This window comes from Heterocephalus glaber, unplaced genomic scaffold (genome assembly GCF_053883595.1).
Source record: "Heterocephalus glaber isolate CG9 unplaced genomic scaffold, H.glaber_assembly_v1.0 deba00001428, whole genome shotgun sequence".
Lineage (NCBI taxonomy): Eukaryota > Metazoa > Chordata > Mammalia > Rodentia > Bathyergidae > Heterocephalus > Heterocephalus glaber.
In genome coordinates this window covers 10,536,336-10,559,471 of record NW_028258293.1, presented here as the reverse complement: position 1 = coordinate 10,559,471, position 23,136 = coordinate 10,536,336, and the positions used below count along the sequence as shown (strand labels likewise).

At 36.1% G+C, this 23,136-nt stretch overlaps 1 protein-coding gene across 5 annotated transcripts in view; it reads left to right on the top strand.

Moving 5' to 3' along the window:
• Window positions 1-23,136, top strand: part of Prmt3 (protein arginine methyltransferase 3) — a 126,260-nt gene that overhangs the window by 14,616 nt on the left and 88,508 nt on the right. For 3 of the 5 annotated variants that reach the window (XM_013074670.3, XM_021263919.2, XM_087211545.1), the window contains exons 6-9: window positions 3,000-3,159; window positions 4,749-4,890; window positions 9,918-9,983; window positions 13,640-13,761. In XM_013074670.3, the coding sequence (XP_012930124.2) occupies window positions 3,000-3,159; window positions 4,749-4,890; window positions 9,918-9,983; window positions 13,640-13,761 (490 nt within the window). The remainder of the gene's footprint in view (window positions 1-2,999; window positions 3,160-4,748; window positions 4,891-9,917; window positions 9,984-13,639; window positions 13,762-23,136) is intronic. The other 2 variants (XM_087211547.1, XM_087211546.1) reach the window with 1 other exon arrangement.

Sequence of the window (23,136 nt, the reverse complement as noted above, 5' to 3'; positions counted from 1 at the left end):
GAGCACTCACTAAATGAAGGTAGTGTATTAAATGCCTAGTGAGCTCAGAAGCGAAAGTCATAGTCCTCTCATCAGGAGTGCCCAGTCCAATATGTAGGTGTTTTTTAAAATGTCCTGTATTTTAATATGAAGTAGAATATGATAAATTTAATGAAAAGTAGAAAAGGTACTGCAGGAGAAGTTATTCAGATCAGTGACAGATTTGAAGGTGCTATGTTGGTAACTGGATACAGATTAGGATGGAACGCTTAACTCTCTAAAGGTATATGAACTTCATTTCTTCTAGCTTTCATTTTAATCTGTTAAAAGGTAATAATGATAGCCATGTTAAAAGATTGTTGGAAAAATAACACATTATTATGGTACTTGCCACAGGGTATGTGCTTAGTAAAGAAGAATGTGTGGTTAGGAGTAAATAATGTTACAGAAGTCCTGCAGGAGTCAGCCCGTGGACATCATGACTAAGGTCTAGAACCTTTGAGGAGCCGTATTAAGTAAAGCTTGAACTGGGCCTGGCCTTACATGTGTTGCCTGTCTTCTCTCATAATCTGTGTTGCTGGCCACTGGCTGAGAGAGATGGATTAGTAAGTTGACATTTTCCTGACTCCAGGCATGATTACTTACCATTTTACCCTCCATGTGGTTTCAGTATTTAGCATCTGCTAAATATTTAGCTTTGAGGTTATAGAGATGCCTGACTTAGTAAAGGAGGTGACTAAGAAAATAGGACATGAATGTGTAGTGTAAGAGAGAGGAGGTAACTGCTATGGAGAAACCCAGCATATGCTACTTAGCTAGGGTTTTAAGGTAAACTTCATCAGTTTCTTGTCTGTCTTTCTTGTGCTGGGGTTCAAACCCAGGGCCTCACACATCCTAGGCAAGGCTCCACCCCTGAGCTCATACTCAGACCCACCAACACACACACACACGCACACACACACACATGCACACGCACCCCAGTACTGGGAATCAAACTGAGGACTGAGGACCTTGCGCTTGCGAGGCAGGTGCGGTGCCACTGACGTAAATCCCTGGCCCGTACTTCTTACTCTTAAGAATCTCACGATGAAGAATCTGTCTTAAAGACTGAAGATGCACCTCCTGGTTCTGAAAATACTTACAAAGTTTTATTACAGCATTGTGATTTCCAAATATCAGAAATGACCTAAATGCCCAGAACAAGAGACTGGTTGAATAAACTGTGGTACGTTCATAACACGGAGAAGTATACACCTCTTAAAAAGAGCCAGTATTTCTGTGGACTGATGCAGAATGATTTCTAGAATGTAATGCTAAAGAGGCACAGGCCAAGAGACTGTCTATAATGTGTTATTCTTCGTGTTTATTGAATCCTTCCTCTTTTCACATGTATGAGCTTCACTTCTAATCAATGATTATTTCCATATTATTAAAGTTATCATTATGACTAATTTTTAATGCACCAAAAGGCAATACAGAAACTTATGAAACAGTTTGAAGAATTTTGAAGACAAAATACAAAGAAAGAATTGTAGGAGAAAGTAGCAAACATGGCATACCAGCCTTAAAGACTTTGGAAATATTTAGTTGTGCTCACTCATTTTTGGTAAATCAAATAGTGAATGACTCTAGGTTCTTTGGGGGGGGTTAGACTGCAGGTTGGCCCTAGGTCCTTGCACTGAGCTATAACCCCAAACTGTTGTTCATTTTGAGACAGGGCCTTGCTATAAGTTGCCCTGGCTGGACGTGAACTTTCAATCTTCATGCCTCAGCCTCAGCCTCTCAGAGGGCTGGGATTGCAGGCATAGACCCCCATCCTGCACAAACCTCCAGTTTCTAATACAGTGACTCAGTCTCCTGTCAGAGTGGAGCTTAGGGACATACTGCACTGTTGTTGTAAAAGGAGTTCGGGTTAGGCTTTGGTCTTTTAGTTATAGTAATACTGTGTATTTCTTAAGCTTGGCTGTTTTGTTCCAACTCTGAAGAAGTGACTTCAAAAGTGTCACAACTAAAAACTGAATGGGATAAGAAAATATTTTCTTTGAGTGCCATTCAGAGGAGAAAATATAATTTGTATTCTTTATTGGTTTAAGTTTGATCTGAAAGTTAGTTAGACCTCTAAGTGGACCTGGAGTGTACCTTGCCCAGCATGAGAAAGCTCTTGAATTCATAGAATTCTGTATTTACACACTGTTCTTAAGGATTATCTTTTTTCTCTAGCTTTATTAAGGCAGAATCGATACATAAAAGTTGTATTCACTTCAAGTGTACAGTACTACGATTTGGTATACATTGTGAAATTATTACTACAGTCAAGCTAATTAACACATTCGTCAGTGCACATCTTTGCAAGTTTCCACTGTACACTGCAGCATGAACTGCAGTCATTGTCCAGTACCTGAGATGCCCAGGAGGTACTCACCTTATAAATAAGTGTGTGCCATTTGACCAACTTCCCGTGCCATTTCTAACCCTCAGCCACTGCAGAGTCCTCTGTACTCTACTTCTGTTTTAGATTCCACACATAACTGCGACCATGCATATTTCTCCTACCCTGTCTGGTTTATTTCACCTAACAGTGTCCTCCAGGTTCACCCATGTTGTCACCAATGGCAGGATTTCCCTTGGGGAAAGTCTGATTGCCTCCTGGTGTGCTGCAGATAAGGACTCCAGTTGCTGGGTGGACCTTAGGTTTGTTCTGAGGGTGAAATGAGATATAATGCATGTGCACCTGAAAACTGCCTGATAATCAGTAAGATGAGGTTTTTTCTTTTTGTGTTTGGTTCAATATAATCAATACATACACATGTTTAAGTTAGCTAACTTAATGAAGAACTTAAGCAGATAGCATATTCTTTGAATTCAAAATGAAACAATTTGGATGTTAAATATTTAGAAGTACTTTCACCAGTGTTTTTCAGTTGGCCACATAATAGGGATTCAGGGTATATTCCTGATGTGTTTATACTCATTTCATTGCTGGAAGATGACCTGACGATAATGTCCATTTATTTCTTTAGATGTAGAAGATCTTTATGAACCAGTGTCAGTCCCATTCTCATACCCCAATGGGCTCAGTGAAAATACTTCTGTTGTTGAAAGATTGAAGCATATGGAAGCCAGGGCACTGTCTGCTGAAGCTGCGTTAGCCGGAGCACGCGAGGAGCTGCAGAGAATGAGGTAATTTATCAATCTTCAAGAACACTGTTTAGATCCCCCAAATAACACAGCTAATGGCAAGGTAGAATATAGAACATTTCATATTCTAGAAATCAGTGTAGATGTGTAGTAGTATTAAAGATTTACAGCATAGCTGTACCTGATTAATACGAAGTTTAATAGTTTTACCTATATATACTTCATAATTACTTCTGTACTAGAGGTGATTATTCTGACAGATGTCTTCTTGAATATTTTTTGCTTTGGAATTGTCTTCTTTTCCTTTTAATTGTCCTGTTTGGAGTTGGTCTCTCCATTTTACTTTTTCAGGACCAGTTTTTTTTTTTTCTATACCAGTTTTTTAAAAGTGGTATAGAAAAATGGATTAATATTTTTTAGGTTTGGGAAAATACAGTGTTGAAATTTTTGTTTTCTAAAAATCAGAATGTAACAGTGATACAGTATTAACCAGAAAACCAAATATAGCAGGGGTGGGGAGGGGTGGCAGTTTTTTCCAGCGAGTAAGTTAGCATTTCACTGGTTTAACGCCTCTAAGTATAAGTGATCTGCGTACAGATCACCTGGGGCTCTTGTTATACAGCATAGGTTCTGATTCAGGAGAGGCAAGTGGGGCTGGAAATTCTGTGCATTTCTAACAGGTATACTCACAACTTTCCTTTTTGGATTTGGAAGATTGTCACCATTGCCTGAATACCCATTAGATGGTTTGCCAGTTTTGTGTCCTGTATGAAAGCCAGTACAGTCAGTTTTAGATCCTCATTTGTTTTTGAATTTTTATGGTTGGGAGCCTAGCAGCCAACATCTTCTGTCCATATAAAATAGAAGTTGATTTGTAGCTGTACTTGGTAATTATACATTTTATTAAGTATTATAGATTAAAACAGCAAGATTTTTAATTCAGAAAAACTGGAAATATCTAACAAGATAATGTTGGTTTGTGAAAATTACTAAAATTTTTGGATGTTCTCACCTTGCATACCTGCCTTATAGATTATTAATGTGTCGTGCTCAGACTGAGTTTTAGAGTCATAATGGGTGGTGTCAGTGTGTATAAGGGCCTACTTTCTATTCATTTAATTCTCCCAACAGATAATAGTTTTGTTTTTTTGTCTGTTTGTTTGTTTTTTTGGTACCAGGGATCGAACTCGGATCCTTCTGCTTGCAAGGCAGGCGGTGGAACCACTGAGCTAAATCCCCGGCCAACAGATAATATAATTTTAAAGAATATTAAGAGAAATGAAATGTACTACATTGATTCAGATGGTAGAAACGATTTTAGAACCATAGAAATGATGAATTTGAATAAAGGGAGTGTAGTTATTTTGTTCAGTTGAAAGCTATAAAGAGCTGTAATTCGCAGCTGGCATGGCTTTTGCAGTTTGCCAAGGGGAGGGCGCATGGCCAGATTAGGATTTGCCACACTTAAGCTCCAGCAGAGGGAGCTTTTGGCTGCTGATGGGAAGAGCAATGTAAAAAGGCTCATCATTCTCCACTCCATGACCTTCCTGTTCCTCTTCCTCAACCTCTAGCCTTTCTTTTTCCATGGTCCAATAAACCTGTCTCAGGGGTGTATTTCACATTGATTACAGACAATTTGCTCAGGATTTTGTGATGAATGCAGATGTCAGAACCTGCTCGTCATCTACTGCCATTGCAGACCTGCAGGAGGATGAGGATGGCGTTTATTTCAGCTCATACGGGCATTATGGGATACATGAAGAGATGCTGAAGGTCAGACGAGTACAAATGTACCAAATGCAGGCTAAAGGAAAAATAGAATGGGACAGGCTTGTTTTTTAATATGTGAGAACTGCTGCTGCTTTTTAATTTTTTTAGACTGCCTGTTAAATCTCTGGTGCTGAGTACCTCATCTTGCAGTGAAAGATTACAGAAGCACCAAAGTTGTCTAAAATTCTATTTAAGATCATCATGAATCGTTCTTAGGAATTTCCTTTTTGTTCAGAATAGAACATTGGAAGAAACTGATGATTTTAGTCTTTTCAAGAGCAACTCTTACATTAAATGGGAATAACTAAGTTATGCATATTTTTTAAAGTGAAATGATTAATTTTAGTGTTTTAAATGTCAATACTGACTTAGTTTGGGTAAATAAGTTTTGGTATAAACTTTATAAATCTCACATTTGTTATGACATGACTTTTACACTTGAAATAATTGGTATATAGAAATATTTCCTAAGTTGGTCATCAGTTATTTTCGTTGGTTACAATTTTCATAGTGATATGTCCATGTAAAATAGAAGTTGATATGTAGCTGTAGTTGATAATTATACATCTTATCAACCTATTTATAGGTAAAATAGCAAGTTTTGTAGTTCAGAAAAACTGAAAATATCTAACATAACATAAATGTTGGATTGTAAAAATAACTAAAACTTTTAGATATTTATCTCTGGGAATTTTAGATGTCACCAGTATGTTTTCTTAAAGCCAATCAGCAATAATTCCTTCCTAGATCCTTCCTCCAAGGATTTTATTTAATGAACCACCTAAGACTAGGTTCCTTGACATAGAAATTTTTACAAACCAAGGGTATTTAAAAATGTGTATATATTTTGTTGAGTTTCCAGGATCACAGGGTGGAAGTTTTCTGATTGATAATGACTAATTATGTGGAATCTTTTAAAGCAGTGTGATGTCAGTACCAACTACATGTCACAGCTGTGCTTTCTGTTTGTCCCTTGGTAATAAAATAGCATTACAAATAGCATGGAGGTAAATTTTTTTAAACTTGACTGAGTTTGTTTAAAAAGAAATAGGTTTTATTTTCTTTGTTCAAGTTAATTATGTCTGAAATATTTTCTTTAAAGAATTTAGTCTTAAGTCCTTGTCTGTCATTTTAAATCACTCCCTTAACTTAAATATCATGAAACTTGAATACTTTCGGTATGACACTTGTGTTGGCTTTTCAGACCGGTAAATGTTGTGGAGACACCTGTAGGATGGGTGTTGTCAGTACGATCATCGGGGAAATTTGTTTGCACACTTACAGATCTCTGTCCTGGACACTTACAGTTCTGTCAGTAACTGAAGGATCTTTACATCTGGCTGTATCTTTTCAGGCCTTCTGATGTACATTTAGATTTAAGAAGTTCCAGCTCAAAAGCTCGAATGCCAGCTTTTTTTTTTTCAAAGAATCAATCACTTAAGTACAGTGGACCTTCGAGTTAGGACTGGCCTGACACATGAATAACTTGGGTTATGACTGGAATTTTAGTTTTAACTTACAAACAAAGTCTTGAGTTATGACCCAAATGCAGGCCACTTTGCTACCAAATCGTCTCAGATGCAGATGTAACCCTTAAAGAGTTCTGGAAGGGACATTACAACCTCCTTTCCAGTGTGGGGTTAATTGAGAAATCATGGGCCAGTGTCTCTGTAAGGACACTGAGATCTGCCTGGATACAGGAGAGAGACTTTGAAGGCTGTGTAAGGAGCCTGAGCCTTCAGTTGACCAACTTGAGTTACAACCAGCCCTCGCCAACGAATTGAGTTGGTAAGTCAAGGGTCCACTGTGTCTGTTAATGTTCTTCATGCCCTAGTTTCCCCTAGCTGTCATACATCATTACCTCTTGGTGATGACTTGATTACGTGTTCATAGGAAATGTGGGTGAACTTAATTCAAAAAGAACTGTTTATCCATTTCATATTTTGCTAAGTTAGGCACTGTGGAAGACTATGAAGTGTGTCTTATATCAGCCTGTATTTCTTTTGTTTCTTACCAGGACAATTCTTAGTCCAAATAAACAGTTGAAGGTTTTCTTACTACCACAGTCTTACCTAGTTCTCTAAGTACTTTAATACTGTATAGGCTTATTTATGGCTTTATTTTTATGTTTAGAATTGGCCTTGCTTTTACAGAATGCAGTTTGGATTTTTTGTTACTTAGTCTCAGATATTTTAATAGATTTGGACAGACTTTTTGATTATAATTTTGAAGTATTTTGTGATTTTATTTCTGGAGTTGAGATAAGAAAGAACTCTTGAATTCTAGAGATGATGGGGGAAAGATTACATGATCTTTCAAAATCCCTTGCCGCTTTATCTTTTTGAAGAAGAGTTGTTGACTAATAAAGTTGAAATTCATTACTGTCTGTTATTGTTTCCAAGGGAGGTATTTATTCTGGGTGTGCATATATCACAGACTATGGTGTTATTTCTTAATTTGAAATGTTAGTTGTTTTCTTTACTACAGTCTCCTCGTTGTATTTGTACCCAACTGTCTACCTCCATGAGCCTATAAATTAATTTACTGGTGTTTTTGTGTAAAGTTTATATAGTATATAAATTTTCTGTTGTCTTTAGCCTCATTGTGAACTTTTTTGTATTGATAGGAATGATCCCATGACACTTTACACACCTTAAAATAATTGTCTTTTTTGTTTGTCTTTGGGGTTTTAGTTTTTGGCTTTTTGAGGCGTGGTCTCAGTGTGTAGTCCAGACTGGAGTCAGACTTGTTTTGAAGGCTAGACTGACTTTGAACTTGTGATCCTCCCACCTCAGCCTCCCAAGTGCTGGGATTTTAGGCAAGTACTTAAAATAGTATCTTGTCCTTAAATGTAGGAGCTCTAATTTGGTTCTTCAGTGTTTCTTGGGTCTTTTTGGTACTGAGGATCGAACTTAAGACCTTGTGCTTGCGAGGCAGGTGGCGGCACCCCTGAGCTAAATCCCCTGCCCCAGTGTTTCTGGGTTTTAATAGGTGGGTGCAAAAGAGTACTTTGTTATTTTGTATTAATGTGAGTCGTTTGTTAGAATAAGCTTTTAGAAATGGCTATGAAGGCTGATTTTTAATTTCTTGCATTTTCACATTAAGTGAATTTTTTTTTTCTTCAAAGTATCAGTTACTAAATTGAAGCTCTTCTTGGTCCGAGGTGCTGTGGGGCATACTGCAGATTTCACTACACCGGGGTGAGCGTATGAGCAAGAACAGATAGATGACTGTGGCAGCAGCCTGCATGAGGGGTCGCAGTGAGGCGGGGTTGGGCCAGCATCTGGGACACTGTTGATGGAGTGGGGCAGTGCACTGGGTGGTGGTGAGGGCTTCCCAGGGACTGCCTCCCTGACGATGCACACCCTCTGCAGATCCTGTTTCAGCAGAAGTCACTGGGGATGGTGGGACGGTGTGAGAAGCGGAAGGCCAGTGCAAGTGCATAAGATGATATGCTTTGAAAGGGCCCATTTTAAATGTAGATAGTTAGGGGCCGGGGATTTAGCTCAGTGGTTTCGCCGCCTGCTGCACAAGCGTGGGGACCCGAGTTCAATCCCCGGTACCAAAAAACAAACAAACAAAATGTAGATAGGTAATATAGTGCATTTTTTTAAACGTTAGATTCTCCTAGTAATTCTTAAAGTACCTTATTAAAAGTTAAAAGGGAAGATTTAATAAGCCTGATTTAAAAGATTTTATTTTTTGATAAAGCAATTACAAATAAAAAGAAGAAAGTCTGGAATTAATTATGGTTATTTCCCTTTTTTGCCCTAATAAATAAAACAACTTACCTTTTATCTTAAGATCCGCTTTATGTTCTTTAAAAAAGAATCTCAATACAAATTGAGATTGTCATGCAAATGTTTGTGTGGTTGTGTAATCTTTTGATGTTGTAGCATTTGTTATGCAACAGTTGACACCAGAGCCTGCAGGTGCAGAGTCCCATATGGAAGGTGGCATCAGATTTGCATAAGACCTAAACACATCCTGCTGTAAACTTTAAATCATTTGGAGATTACTTGTATACATAATTCAGTGTAAATGGTACATAAATAGTCATTATATTATACTCTTTAGGGAATAATGGCCCAGAGAAAGCATGTGTATTGAACACAGATGCAGTTTTAAAAAGTTTACTACCAGAGGTTAGTTGAATCCACAAACTGAAGTTGCACATTTACAGTGGCTCAACTGTATTTTGTTTTTTCTGAGTTTTGCACAGCCCTAAACTAGAATTCTTATTTTGTGATACTTACTTTTCTTAGACTCACATTTTACTTACCTGGTGGCACAGCCCTTAATTGGCTGATTTGCAGTCTGCGTGTGTCTCAGCCTATGGAAGCAGCTTGGTTCATGAACCAGCGTAAATGTTAGAAAGTTGCCTTCCCTCCTTGGTCACAGATCATGTGAGACTTGGGAGAGAAGGAGTCTCAGGGTTGACTGCAGGGTCCAGATGCTTTACTTTTAGGCTTGTAGGCTTTTAAGCATCATTTCCCACTACAAACATTTCTCGAGACAGTAGGATTGTAAATTACATAGATGCTGCCTGAAAACATCTTCAGTGTGGCTTCATTTCACATGTGTACCTGCACCTTGTACATTGAGCTCTTTTATTTCTTTTCTCCCCCATTCTCTTGTAGCTCTTGTGCAGGGTGTCATGCTCTATGTTCTAGTCCTTATGTGAAGGAGGAAAGCCTTTTCAGTTAGCTTTAATTATCACTTGAAGTCACAAGGATAGTGCATGTAAAGAGAAAAATGTGTACATTTTTAAAGAACATGAGTAGATCTTATTCAACTTTCTGTGTTTATTTTTAAATAAATGTTTTCTTTGTGTGTTGTTGCTATTTCTATCTATCCTTTGTTTTCTTTTAGGAAAATAAATATATGTACAAGATTGGTTTTTCCAGGCAAAAAGTAACTTGTAGACTGTAGAAACTAACAGTGTGTGATAAAGTAGCAAACATCATCCTAAACATTTTTAACTTGTTTAGGCTGTCCTGTAAGCTGGTATTTTCTTCTCTTCACCCTAGGACAAAGTACGGACAGAAAGCTACAGAGATTTCATATACCAAAACCCACATATCTTCAAAGACAAGGTGAGCAGCCTAGGTTACAGAAGTGTACGTCACATGGTGTTCGTGTGTAATAGAAATCCTCTCTACTATCCCCATGGTGGTGACAGTTGATTTAGTAGAGCCCGGTTTTATTTCATGGAAGACTTTTACGATGCTGCTCTGTGGTGCAGCATGCTGATAACAGAAATGCAGACTGGTGCTGTCATTCAATGTCATCTCTTTTTAAATTGAAAGTCATTAATTACGGTGACATAGTTTGAACTTTGCTTATCCAAATAATTTTGCCTAAACCATATTTCTGATTTATAGTGATTCCTGTGAATTTCAAGTGTATCAGATATGCTCCATATCAAAGCACACTAATTATTATTCTAGTTTGTATTAGGTAGTTAAAAATAATTATAATTAATTCTGAGAGGCTAATGAATGGGGTTAAATATGTAGTAAAGTGTATTTTATATGCTTTCTTATGCCTTATTTACCCCTTTGTGAGATGTATTATACAGTTTTAATACTGTTTATTTCAAAGGTGACAGTATATTCTGGGTGTCTGTGTTCGAAATTTATTATTTGTTCTTCCTCCCTTAGGAGTTTTTTTCATTCTTTCTTCTTCCCTCCTCCCATCTGTTCCTCTTTCCCTGTCTCTCTCCACTGCATGGTTACTAAAAGTTCAGGTTTTCTGGTTGTTCCTTCTTACTATAAATTAATCTACCGATTTAGACAAGAATTATGATCTCTGCCATTTGTATACTTTTGCTTGAGAGTTTCCCCCACTCTTCACTTCAAGAATATGTGAATTGAGAACATACCAGATTTTTACCATGCTTCTCCCACCTACATTTTAAAAGCTCCTGTCAGATTATTGCATGCTGTTACAGAAGTGAGTAAAATGTTTTCTTTAGGGATCTGCTTTTCCTAATTTTTCTATTGTTTGGGATTAAATCTGTAATGGCTTCTCATTTTCTGTACCTTTTTCCTAAGAGCAGTATTTCACTTGCAGCTTTAATCAGAGAGAAGTATTCTAAATTGATAGCATGATGCTCTATTATATGTTACTGGAATGGAGACTAAGCATTTTTCAAGGTTTTTAAACTCTTTCTTTATAATAAAGTGTATAGAAAATAAGCCCTTTTCTGGCAGCCACTAATCTTGCTTGTTAGGAGTCAGCTGTAGAGTTTTGGGCAAGCGACAGCAGTGAATCTCTTTGGGCCTGTCTGTAAAGACTTTAAATCCCTTCTGCTCTACAGTGCCATGATTTTTGTTACTGTAAAGCACCCTCATTGTCTTTGAGCCATCTTCTCTTAATACTTTATGATATGACTATCATAGAAATTTAAGAATGTAAGTTTTTTTCCTTCAGTGTAGTTTGAATAGACTTATACTAGAGAGGAAAATACTGAAACATGTTTCAGACATATTCTGAAAATGTATGATTTAATCATCAAGAAATTATTTGTGAATATTTGTATAAATATGGAGCAGTTCTTACGGTGCACTTAGACCTATACACAATTACCTTGTTTCTAGTATATTATAGTAGTAGCATTATAAAAATGTTGTATATGTTATACATTCTCAAGTTACCATGAAAAACAATGTATGAATATTTTGTTGTGCTCTGTGTACTTCTTTTATTAAGAAATGAAAGCTGCCAAAGTCCAAAGGGGCTTGTTATTAAATTGAGAGTATTTTGTTTTGGTGCTTTGCCTAACATGCTTGCATTTGACTTTTTCAGTATGTAATGGATTTTACTTGGCATCTGTGGTTTTTCAGAATACACTGTAATGTAAAAAATATACATAACAATTTTTAACTTCAGAAAAGCATACTTAGGACACAATTTTCGGTAATTAATCAACATTAATCTAGAGCTGTCATATATTCAAATTATTTGAGAGACTGATACTGTGGCCATAGATTTAGAAAGTACAATGTCATATGTTTAACATTTGAGAACTTACAGATTATTTCTGAACATGTTGTCTCATTATCACTGTATGATATAACTAGGAGGTATTTATCTCCGTTTTACATTTGCTTTGAATTTAAAGTGTAAACCAGTAGATTAATTGACTTCATCGAAACACACAACAGAAAGAAAGGAAACCTGGCCTTTCACTCTGGTTAGTGTCACTGACCCTGCGTCACCACACAGCGACTACCAGTGTGTTCGCTTCCAATGAGTGAGTGATTCTGGTGGGCGCATTCATTAAATACTAATTCACACTAGTTTTCCATGTTTAGATCATGATTTGTTTGCTGTTAACAGGATGTGGTCGTAAAATTGTTTGGAAAAAAATCTCTGAAATAATGAAATAGTTTTCTAAATTGTATTACCATTTTTTCTCTTTGCATTTATCACAGTGAGATAAACAGACTTCCAGTTACAATACCAGGTTCTATATCACGTTCTGTAGTATGTAGGAGAGCCTTGTTTTTCAAGAATGCTTATAATTTAAAATTTTTTCTTCCTTCCCTTCCCCTCCATCCCTCTCTCCTTGCCTCTTTGTTCCTTTCTTCCCTAATACTGTTTCAGTTCACAAACTCCTGTGGAGGCCATGTGGTATCTTAGATTAATTTAACTTTGGGTGACTTTTGATCTTGTTACCACCTTTAATATCTATTTGTAGTCCATTGAAATTCTCAGGTAACTGTCTTCTTTTTTTTTTCGTTTGGTCCCGGGGAAAGTAGCTGTCTTTATGCTTCTGATTATTATCTACAGTTGTAATTGATTCACTTTTTTTCTTTTTTGTAGCAAAAAGTAAATCATTTTATAAAGTGATACTAGTTTATTCTGTTATTTCTAGCTGTTCTTTGGCTCTAGCAAGTTTTAGTTTATCTCATTATCAGTGAATTCTGAGCTACATGTAATAATAAAAATACAATTAAAAATGTATTAAAGTACAGGCTCTAGAAGAGGATCAATGTGACCCTCTGAGGCTCACTTTCCTCATTTGGAAAATGAGGATGAAATAAGGTGTGAGTGCGCAGTAATTTGATATGTGCCCTTAACCTTCATGAAAATGTCTGTGTACATTTGGCTCCATTTTTGGATTTTTTTTTTTTTTTTCGGTACTGGGGATCGAACTTGGGTCCTTGCACTTGTGCATCAGGTGGCGAAACCACTGAGCTAAATCCCCGGCCCATCCATTTTTGGATTTTAATATCTAGTAAGGCTATCTTATTTTTATTGTGCCTATACTGTTAAAATGAGTCAAATATTTACTTTGGAGGATGGAAGGGATATGATTACTTTCTAATCCTGGTTCCTTTATAAATGTTTTAAAATTGTATTATATCAGACAATTTTACTTAATTCCTTCTACTTAAACTTGAGTTTAGTGTCTGTTAAAATTTAGTTACTGAGCCTAAATTAGGCATATGGACAACAAAGATACTTAAAACAGTAATTCCCAATTAGGCAGTTTATAGAAATTACTTGTTTCATATACAGCATCTCTTAAATTTAGTATTGTTGGGCTCAACTATACTGTTGCTAATTTAAAACAACACTTAGTAATAATATCTTAAGTATAAGTTATACTTAAGTATAAATTATGTTTGACCAATAAATTTGATGATTTTTATTATAATCTTAGCCAGAAACACTATAATGTATGACTAGGATTTGAAATAGAAGAACTTTGCACTCACATCTGATTTTTCACTTACACCAGGTAGTTTTGGATGTTGGGTGTGGAACTGGAATTCTCTCTATGTTTGCTGCTAAAGCTGGGGCAAGAAAAGTTCTTGGAGTTGATCAGTCCGAAATACTTTACCAGGCAATGGACATCATAAGGTAGATGCACTTTTAAGGCTTGATTTAAAATTATTTTAAAATTTGACACTTAGTAAGTTTTCTTGTCTTTACTAGCTGTGTAATACAGACTCAAAAGACATTTGCCTTTTAGTAAAAATCTACTCTAGAATGATAAGATTTTAAGTTGAATTGAGCTAGACATGTTTGAACTGTGGTACCGAGAAATCTTTTCACAGCTCTCATTGGTGAGAATTAGTCTTACATTGTTTTCTTGCTTTTGAATTATGGCCATAAATAAGCTAATTCTAGCATGGAATTAGAAATTGGAATGTAGGTAATATTGACAGAACTCTTGACAGAACTAAATATTTATATCAGTAATATTTTCTTTAGCAAAAAACATTTATATTAAAGACATTTATATTCTTTTGTGATTCTAGCCCTTGTACCTCCCTTATGTTTAATTTTGGTATGGCTAAATGAAAGGCAGAGTGGATTTAGTTGATCCTCTGAAACTTAGTACCACCTCTTTAATCAGTCATGATTGATTTTATAATTGGTTTACATCCTAATAAGAAGGGCTTTATTTGAAATATAGCTCATGCAACTAGATTTCTTTATCTCTGGCCGTAACAATAGAACCTTACATCTGAAATGGCAGTAATTTTCAGAATCATTAATAGGCTTCTTACAGTAAATTTTTGATGGTTCTTCCATTAAAACTTAGGTTCCACTCTTAAAACTGGTTAATATTGATCTGTTCTGAATAGTGTATGATTTAATTATGATTGTATAAAATATTTAAATGGGTTTTTCTTTTTTTTGTCTTTTTAGTACTGGGGATCGAACTCAGGAACTTGCGCTTGTGAGACAGGCGCGGTGGCACTGAGCTCCATCCCCAGCCTATTTAAATGTTTGTAGAGTCTTATCTGTAATGTAGAAGGATAATATTTTGATTAAGCGCACAGGTTGAGTCACAGTCTTCACTTTACTTGGGTTGATTCAGTCTTCACTGAACATTTAAACAGTATTTTCAGCTTAGGGTAAATTATGTTTAACCTGTTGGAAACCTGTTTCATAGTCACATAATGTGGCTGTGAGTAAGATAAGCTATAGTTATGGCATATGTGCAAATCACTTTGGCGTATTGTCTGACACATATTGTCTGACAATGTTTGACTGTAACTGGTTATTGTTAAAAAGTACCAATTTATTGTTAATAGATAAATTGTGTTAATTTCTCAGATTTTTTTTTTTTTTTTTTGGTACCGGGGATTGAACCTTGCACTTACGAGGCAGGCACCAGAACCACTGAGCTAAATCCCTGGCCCATCTTTTCGGGGTTTTTTTGGTACTGGGGATCGAACTCTGGTCCTTGCGCTTGCGCTTGCGTAGCAGGCGGCGAAACCACTGAGCTAAATCCCCGGCCCTCAGATGTTGTTTTGTAGTTGTAATTTTATATTAGAGTATTGATATAGTCTGGAATTGCAATTGCTGTTATATGTGCAATTCTCTGACTTAGTAAAAAAAAAAATTTTAGTTTTTCTGATGTATAAATATATCATTGTCATTTTGGGGGCTGTGAGGGAGCTCTCCATTGTGAATTGTTATCATTCACATATAAGAACCTCTTTGTCAAAGAGATTATTTTTAAGAATTAACAAAAATATTGTTGATACTAAAATTATGGAAAGATATTTCTGTTAGAAGTTCTAATCTTATGAAAGGCCATGTTCATTAATGTTTTTAACTTGTCATTTTTCATTTCTATAAAATGGGACTGTATGTGTTCTTCAAGAAGAAATAGAAAAAAAATAGAAAAAAAAAAGAAGAAATAGATTGCGATAACACTCATTTTCTTATTTTGTCCATTTTATTTCATAGAAGCCTTGATTCCTAGTGATTTCTCTGGAAACGTGTTCATACAGTGATTACATTCAGATTCATTCTGTATAAAATTTAGTGCTGGAGGTTATAGTGTCCAGTTTTTAAGAAAAACATTGTAAATGTTTCTTCTGTATATATTTAATTTTCAGTTAACTCAATGAGGAGAATGTTTGTGACAGAAATTGTTGGCAGAGGGAAATTAATTCCCAGTCCTTTTTTCTCTGTTTCATCAACTTCATCCTGATCTGTTACTTTTAATGTAGTTTATAGTTTGAGGAGATAATAGTCAAATTAGGTATGTTTGTAGTACATAAATGAGCTCTTTGCAGAAACAGTTACTTAAAAAATAATATTTTAGAATGTTTTTTCAAACTAATTTAGTCCAGGCAATCTGTATATCTTAAAATTTAATACCTGATGATTTAATACCTGTACAAAAAACCTTGAGCATATTTTAAGATGTTATTTAAAGTCATAATATTTCTATTAAGATTAAAGAATAATTTTTTTTCTTTCCACATAATCCTAAGTCATTTTTTTAGAGTTAGAAGATTTATTTATGACTGGTACAGAATTGAGATAGTTTGAGATTCATATTGTGGTTTTTCAACTTTACAGCAGTTCCCTGTATATATTTAATCAAAGAATAAAGATCAGTTTGTATTTATTAGTATTATTTCTGGTAAAATAGTGTCTTAAGGACCAGGGAGATAGCTCAGTGATAGAACACGTGCTCCCCACACGCACACAGACAGACACACACACACACACACACACACACACACAGCCTTCTTTCTGTACCAATGAGCAGTAGCAGAAATGTGAAAGAAATGGTGGTCCTTTTCTAGCAAATGACAGCTATAGGGCCAAGGGGTGCTGTTGTAAGTATGAAGACAGTAAACGGCTCTTCCCTTTTCGTCTTAGCTTTCACTTTTCAAGCCAGAACTGCAGAGAGTGGCTCTTTAGCAATAGTAGATTTGTCTTTCTGATTATGGAGAAAGCCCGCATGCATGCTCCTCTCCCCCCTTTCTACAGGGTGGTAACTGAGCAAGTAGATGTACGTAAAATCCCAAGAAGTAAATTTATTATCTTACAGCTGTTAGTACTAATGATCAGGCTTGTGCATCTAGTTGATTATTAAATACTCTTAATTCATAGCTTTTGTTTCTAAGATGGAGACTCAAATGTTACAGTTGTTATATCAAAATACTGTGCAGTGATATTTGTGTAAACCTTTGTCTTACCTGATGTTATATGTCCATGTTTAAGGTGTATAATAGGCATTTTTACTGTCATTACTAGAATCAGAGGAATACAAGATATGTTTTGCTAAAGTGGAAATTAAATTATTTTTTCACAAAACTTAAAACAGTTGTGGAGTCTCAGCCCCTTACTCTTCGAAATAGCACAGTTATTCCTGAGAATCTTTACTTTGGAAAATTTCACCGTACACAAAAATGGAGAGACTGATGTCTGGATCTCTGTGTACCTATAGCTAGCTTCAAGTGATTAACATTCTGCCATTCTGTTCTATCGGTTTCCTTCCTCTGCACACTTTATGTACTATTTAGTTTTTGTTGGTGTGTTTTAGGTACATCTTACACATTATATCAGTAAAAGTGTCAATACATTTTAATTTTAGTGCATGAGAGCATTTGTTGAAAATTGACTTAGCACTCAATCTTTAGTGCTCTGTTTTAATAATTTAAATTACTGACACTAATTTAATATTTCCTATTGAATTTCATTTGAAATAAGTTTAATTATTTTATGGTCTTTATTGTAAAATGAAGAAACTGAGGCACAGAGATTAAGTGACTCACCTACTTAGTAGGAGAGCCAGGATCAGATCCCAGGCAGCTGATTCCTGTTCCTCAGAGCCAACTTGCTCTGCCACCTTTCCATTTAATGATTACAGGCTAGGCACTGGTTGCATTCACTAGTTTGCGTTACACAGGACCTACGTGGGTTTGAAAAGCAGGCCTTTTTGTTTTGGATAAGCCTCCGTTGTACCGTTGCTTCAGAAATCTTCTACTTTGCATTTTTTATATTGTGAAAAGGTAGGCATTTTCATAGTATTTATATGCATCTCTCCTTTGTTTTCCACTTGAAATATTGAAGTGTACACACTGGGGTGAAATGACTTAAGTCTGTGGATGTATTTTAAAGAATATTCATGAAGCCGTTTATTGTTAAAAGTCTCTTCAGTTTATTCTGAGTCATTATTCTGCCAGTCCAGGAGGCAGGATGGCATAATTGACTCACCAAGCATGTACTAGGCTTTATTTTTTTCCACATTCTTGCCACCATTTGTTATAAAAAATGGTGAATTTTTTAAATACATACTTTATTCTTCTAAATATGTGCAATTTATGATCCTTGAATTGTTTAAAGTAATTATAAAATCGTTAATCTTTTTATTTAAAAAAGTGATCTACATTTCTAAGAAATGAGTTTAGGATGGCATAAATTCAAGTTGGTAATTTTAAACTGACATATTAGGGTTTAAGAAGATTAGGCTGCCTATTCTGATGTGCAGACGTCAATAAAATAGAATGTAGGTTTTTCTAAGACATTGGTAAGGGCAAATAGAACCTAAAAGTGATATGTGGAACAGGATGAAAAAAACTGGTATTTTATTCTTGGTATTATGTTAGAAACTCTGCAATGAAAGATCATTTCAAAAAGCATAAGCTTACCTAAGGATAGCAAAGCTGTTCAGTTGCCAGACAATTGTATTCACCCTCAGGAAGCAGAGACAGCTTCTGGTAATAGTTGTGCGTTACTCTGGCTGCCTTTGGTTTGTTCTTGACTCAGCCGTGGAATGGCTCATTATTCAGACTTAGGTGTTGCAGTAGAAGAGTTGTCATGAGAAGGTTGATCCATCACACTGCCACAGCGCAGTACTTTCAATCTCAGCATGACATGAAAGATGCACTCTTTTATATTGACATGTCTAGGATACTGTGAGAAAAGAATGATTAAGAAAACTTTTTTAAGAGTGCTGGGGTGTGACTCAGTGGTAGAGCACTTGCCCAGTATGTGTGAGGCCCTGGGCTTGATTGGGGGTTTGATTCCACTGATCCCTTAATTTCCTCTCCATTCAGTGGTCCTGTTTGGAGGTCCAGGACCACTAGAAGTTCAGTGGATCCCTTAAAGAACTAACTCCCACAGCTCTATAAAAAGCTGTGTGTGTGCATGGCTAAGGTTTATTACAGTAACATGTGCAGAGCAGAATCTACAGGAAAGAGATATACCCATAGGCAGAGAGGTCACATGCAGACTTCAAGTCATGCCTCTTTACACCCCAGCTTCAGATCTCAAACACATGAACTCTGCCCAGGGAAGTCAGCTTGAGATTTTAGAGGTTCCTAGTGCTGAAAGAGAGCTGGTTTGTAGGCATTTATCTGCCATGTGACTAGCCAAGGTACAAATCCTAGTCTGATACCAAGTTGTGCCATGAGATTTATGTTTAATTTAAAGATGCTATCAGCCTGGTTTATGTTAATTCACTCTTCCAACAAATAGAAAAACATTATCCAGTAACTGTGAAATTCCGTTCTCGGAGTTTAATGAAGAATCATTGTCAGGGCTGCAGAGAGAAGCAAGAATTGAATAGATCAGACCTGCTGTGTAAACTTCTGAGACCCGAACCAAAACCCTGGGTTTATACTTGATCTTTTTTTCTTCCTTCCCTAACATTGCTGTTAGAGACAGAGCCCTGTTGATTAATTATCCTTAATGTTTCTCAAACCTGTCATGCTGTCCTTGATGGGTTTTGTTTACTTTTATCAATTGCGGGGAACTAGATTCTTTATTAAAGCTAAGAGGTATGAGATTTCTTTCTAAGGAGAGGGAGACCTGGTCAGGGTGTACCACTTCCACACATGTTTTAGTTCCTTTGTCTCTCTCACTCCCTATACCTTTAGACCACAGGGGTATGCTGTGCAGAATGGGTCCTACTTCCCTACTTCCCTGTAGTCTCCTCCAGTGTATGCTCTCAACATGGTCCTTTTCAAGTCAGCCCGTGTGATTTCATTCCCTTTTTTTCTCCTGGTAAATTGCCAGAATTTTTGGTTCCTCAATATCCACTTCCAAAATCTTAGTGCATTTATTAACTTAACAACATTTTGTATTTTATTATCATTTTAATGGACTTAGGCAACAGAAGAGAAATAATTATGTGGACCTTGATGACATACAGAACCAAAAGCAAAGTAGTATCACACCTTGTATATTTTTTAATCTTATGGGGTACTTCCTTCTTCCCCTTTATGTGCTTTTTTAAAAAAGCATCCATAGGGGCCGGGGATTTAGCTCAGTGATTCTGCCGCCTGCTTCACAAGCACAAGGACCCGAGTTCGACCCCCGGTACCTAAAAAAAAAAGCATCCATGTATTATTCTTGATGAACTTCAAGATCATTTTGTCACGATTTGAATTAGTTGTTGATTGTATGAATTCCCAACATACTTTATATTGTTTATTTCCCTGTGTTCCTTTCAAACGTTGACCATGTGTTTTACCTAAATCACTTTGGACGAAAGTGGATTATGAATTTGATTATATTTCTTATTCTAAGATTCTGAAATGTCTCCTCATTGTTTTTGAAATCTAGACTCATTTGTATCACTTCTGAAAACCTCCCAGCTTCATCTTGGCATACTGAATATTGTGTTTCTAGTCATACTGAATTATTCATAGTTCTTTTTTTTTTTTTTTGGATACCTGGGATCAAACTCAGGACCTTGCACTTGCAAAGCAGGCAGCGGAGCCATGAGCTAAATCCCTGGCCTATTCATAGTTCTTTAAATTTGCTATTTTTCTCTTATAGACAGATGCACATGTACACACACACACACATTGTATGCACACATATGCCTTCCCCCGCTCCCAGATCCTTATATATCTTTGTGATGCTGTCATCTTCTGGGTCAAGTAAGGAATCACTTATTTAAGGGTTTGCAATATGAGCTCCTGTAATAGTCTATGCTGTTTACTGTTCTTTCTCTCTTAGGGAATAGTCTATGTGCATAGACTATTTTCTTTGTATGCTCAGTGATATTAGTTATGATGACATCCCTATATCATAAGTTAAATTGCTGCTTTTAAGATTGGAAATAATACAGAAAAATGATGTTTGTTTTAGTAAAAATTCCATGCAGAAAAAATTGACAGTGGAGTGTTTTTAATTGTTTTAGCTAAGAGAATTGCTTAAAGTACCCTTTTTGTTGCAATGTCATGCTTCTGCAGAGCAATGCTGTGCTAGTTTTTAGCAGGTGTTTCCAAAGATAGGATCCATTTCAAATGCTTTTATGCTAAAATAAGATTTAGTGAGTAGCTACCTGAGAAAACTAAGTAAAATCTATAGTGTTTTTATGAATGGAAAATCAGATAGTAATAAAAATTAATAGTCTCTTGAAAGAAGTGATCTATGTGGACAGTATCTGTTTTAAGCGAGTTTTATCCAAATTACTGGGAATTATGAGGCTTTGTCTTTTTTTCCTGTGTATTTGCTAGAATCATACTCTTTCCTGTTATATTCATATTTGAACAAGTAATTACTGATGCAAATAGGATTATGACTTGTAGCAGACAATAAACAGCCTGAGCAGATGGCCTTTTACAGAACACTGATCTTGTTTCAGCATAACCATTCTGAATATATTTCTAGGCAATGGGAACGTTTTGCTCTTTTAAGAAGCATTCCTTTTCTTTCTCTTTCAAGGGTGTAATTGTTAAAACCTTAATAAGGATTTCAGTAAATAGCAAGCAACTCTGATAAGTACATGAAAAGGAACTTTATTAAATATCCCTTTGAAAAACTCCAATAAAAGCTTTTTTCTTTGTTTTTGTATGAAATACAATATAGATTAAAAACAAAAGCATGAATGAACATTAATATAAAGAAATATGCATAAATAACAAATGAAATTAAACATATATGTCTTGGTTACTTTCTCGTTGGTGGGACATTCTGCCCAACACAACTCTAAGGAGGAAATATTTTGGCTCCCAGTTGGTATAGGTTTTGGTCCATAGTCAGCTGGCTCCAAGGCATGGTGGCATGGTGGAGGACAAAGAGCTCATGGTGTGGCAGGCAGGAGGCAGAGAGAGATCAAGGGAGGAGGAGGGAGATAGACCCTTTCAGGTCATGTCCCAGGGACCCCCTCCTCCAGCTAGGCTTCACCTCCCAAGTCACATTTAACTATAAACTCATCAGTAGACTAATCCACTGGTGAGTATCACGCCACCATGATGCATTAGCCTCCCCACAGTCCCACCTGTGAGCACATGAGGCTTTGGGGGGACATCCAAATATAAACGGTAACAGTGTAGTAGCCATCATCCAGGGCAAGAGATACAACATTGCCAACACTTCCAAATCCTCCCCACATCCACTGCTCTTTCTCAATCACATGGGGTGCTGAGAACAGTTGTGTTATGAATATTTTGCACATGTACCCTGGTACACACATCTGTAGGGTATGTTCTTACAAGTAGAATTGCATTGAGATGTGCACAACTTCAAATTTTCTAGACATTACCAGGCTATTTCCCAAAGTTGTTATACCACTTTACACTTAGGCCAGTAATATATTAAAGTTCTGGTTGTACTATCTACCTTTTAAAGTTGGTTGTATAGCAATAGCACATTTCAGTATTTTATTTCTGTGGTTAATGATGAGACTATATCATGTGATTATTGGCCATTTGGATTTCCTTTTCTATCAAATATTTGCTTATGTTTTTTGCATAGATTTCTTTTGAGTTGTGTCTTTTTTCTTATGTATTGTAGAATATATATTTGAAGAATATATATATATAAATATATATAAATGATTTGGGCTGTTCATAGATTTTGTGTAATGCAAAAGGTTTGTCTTGTTCTTGGTTGTCTTTTTACCACCTTCATAATTTCTCAGTTCTCATTTAGTAACATACTTATTTATGGTTGCCATTATTTGTAAGTTGAGTAAATTGTATTTGCCTATTCTGAAGTCACAGACAATATATCCTCTTGTAAATGCTTTATAATTGTCCCCTTTTTTTTCAGTACCTGGGATCAAAACTCAGGCCCTTGTGCTTGTGAGGCAGGCGGAGGCATAATTGTGCTTTTTATATTTAGGACTAATCTACCAGGAATTGGATTTTGTTTATGATATGAAGTAGTGGTCCAGTTTGTTCTCATTCATTTATTCATTAATTCATCCCCCAGCCCACCTTCTGTTTAGATGACCAACTTACCCTATGCAGTTTATTACAAAACCCATTCTTTTCTTTATACTTACAGGTCATCATTGTCAAGAATAAATCATCAGTATACGGGCCCAATAATTTTGATACCAAAACCCTACTGAGGGAGTAGAATAGAAAAATCACAAATCACTCATTCATGAACATAGGTGCAAGAATCCTAATCAAAATACAGTATTAGAAAACTGGCCTGGGGGTGTAACTCAGTGGTAGACTATGTGTTTAGCACACAGGAGACCATGAGTTCCATCCTCAGCACTCAAAAAAGAAA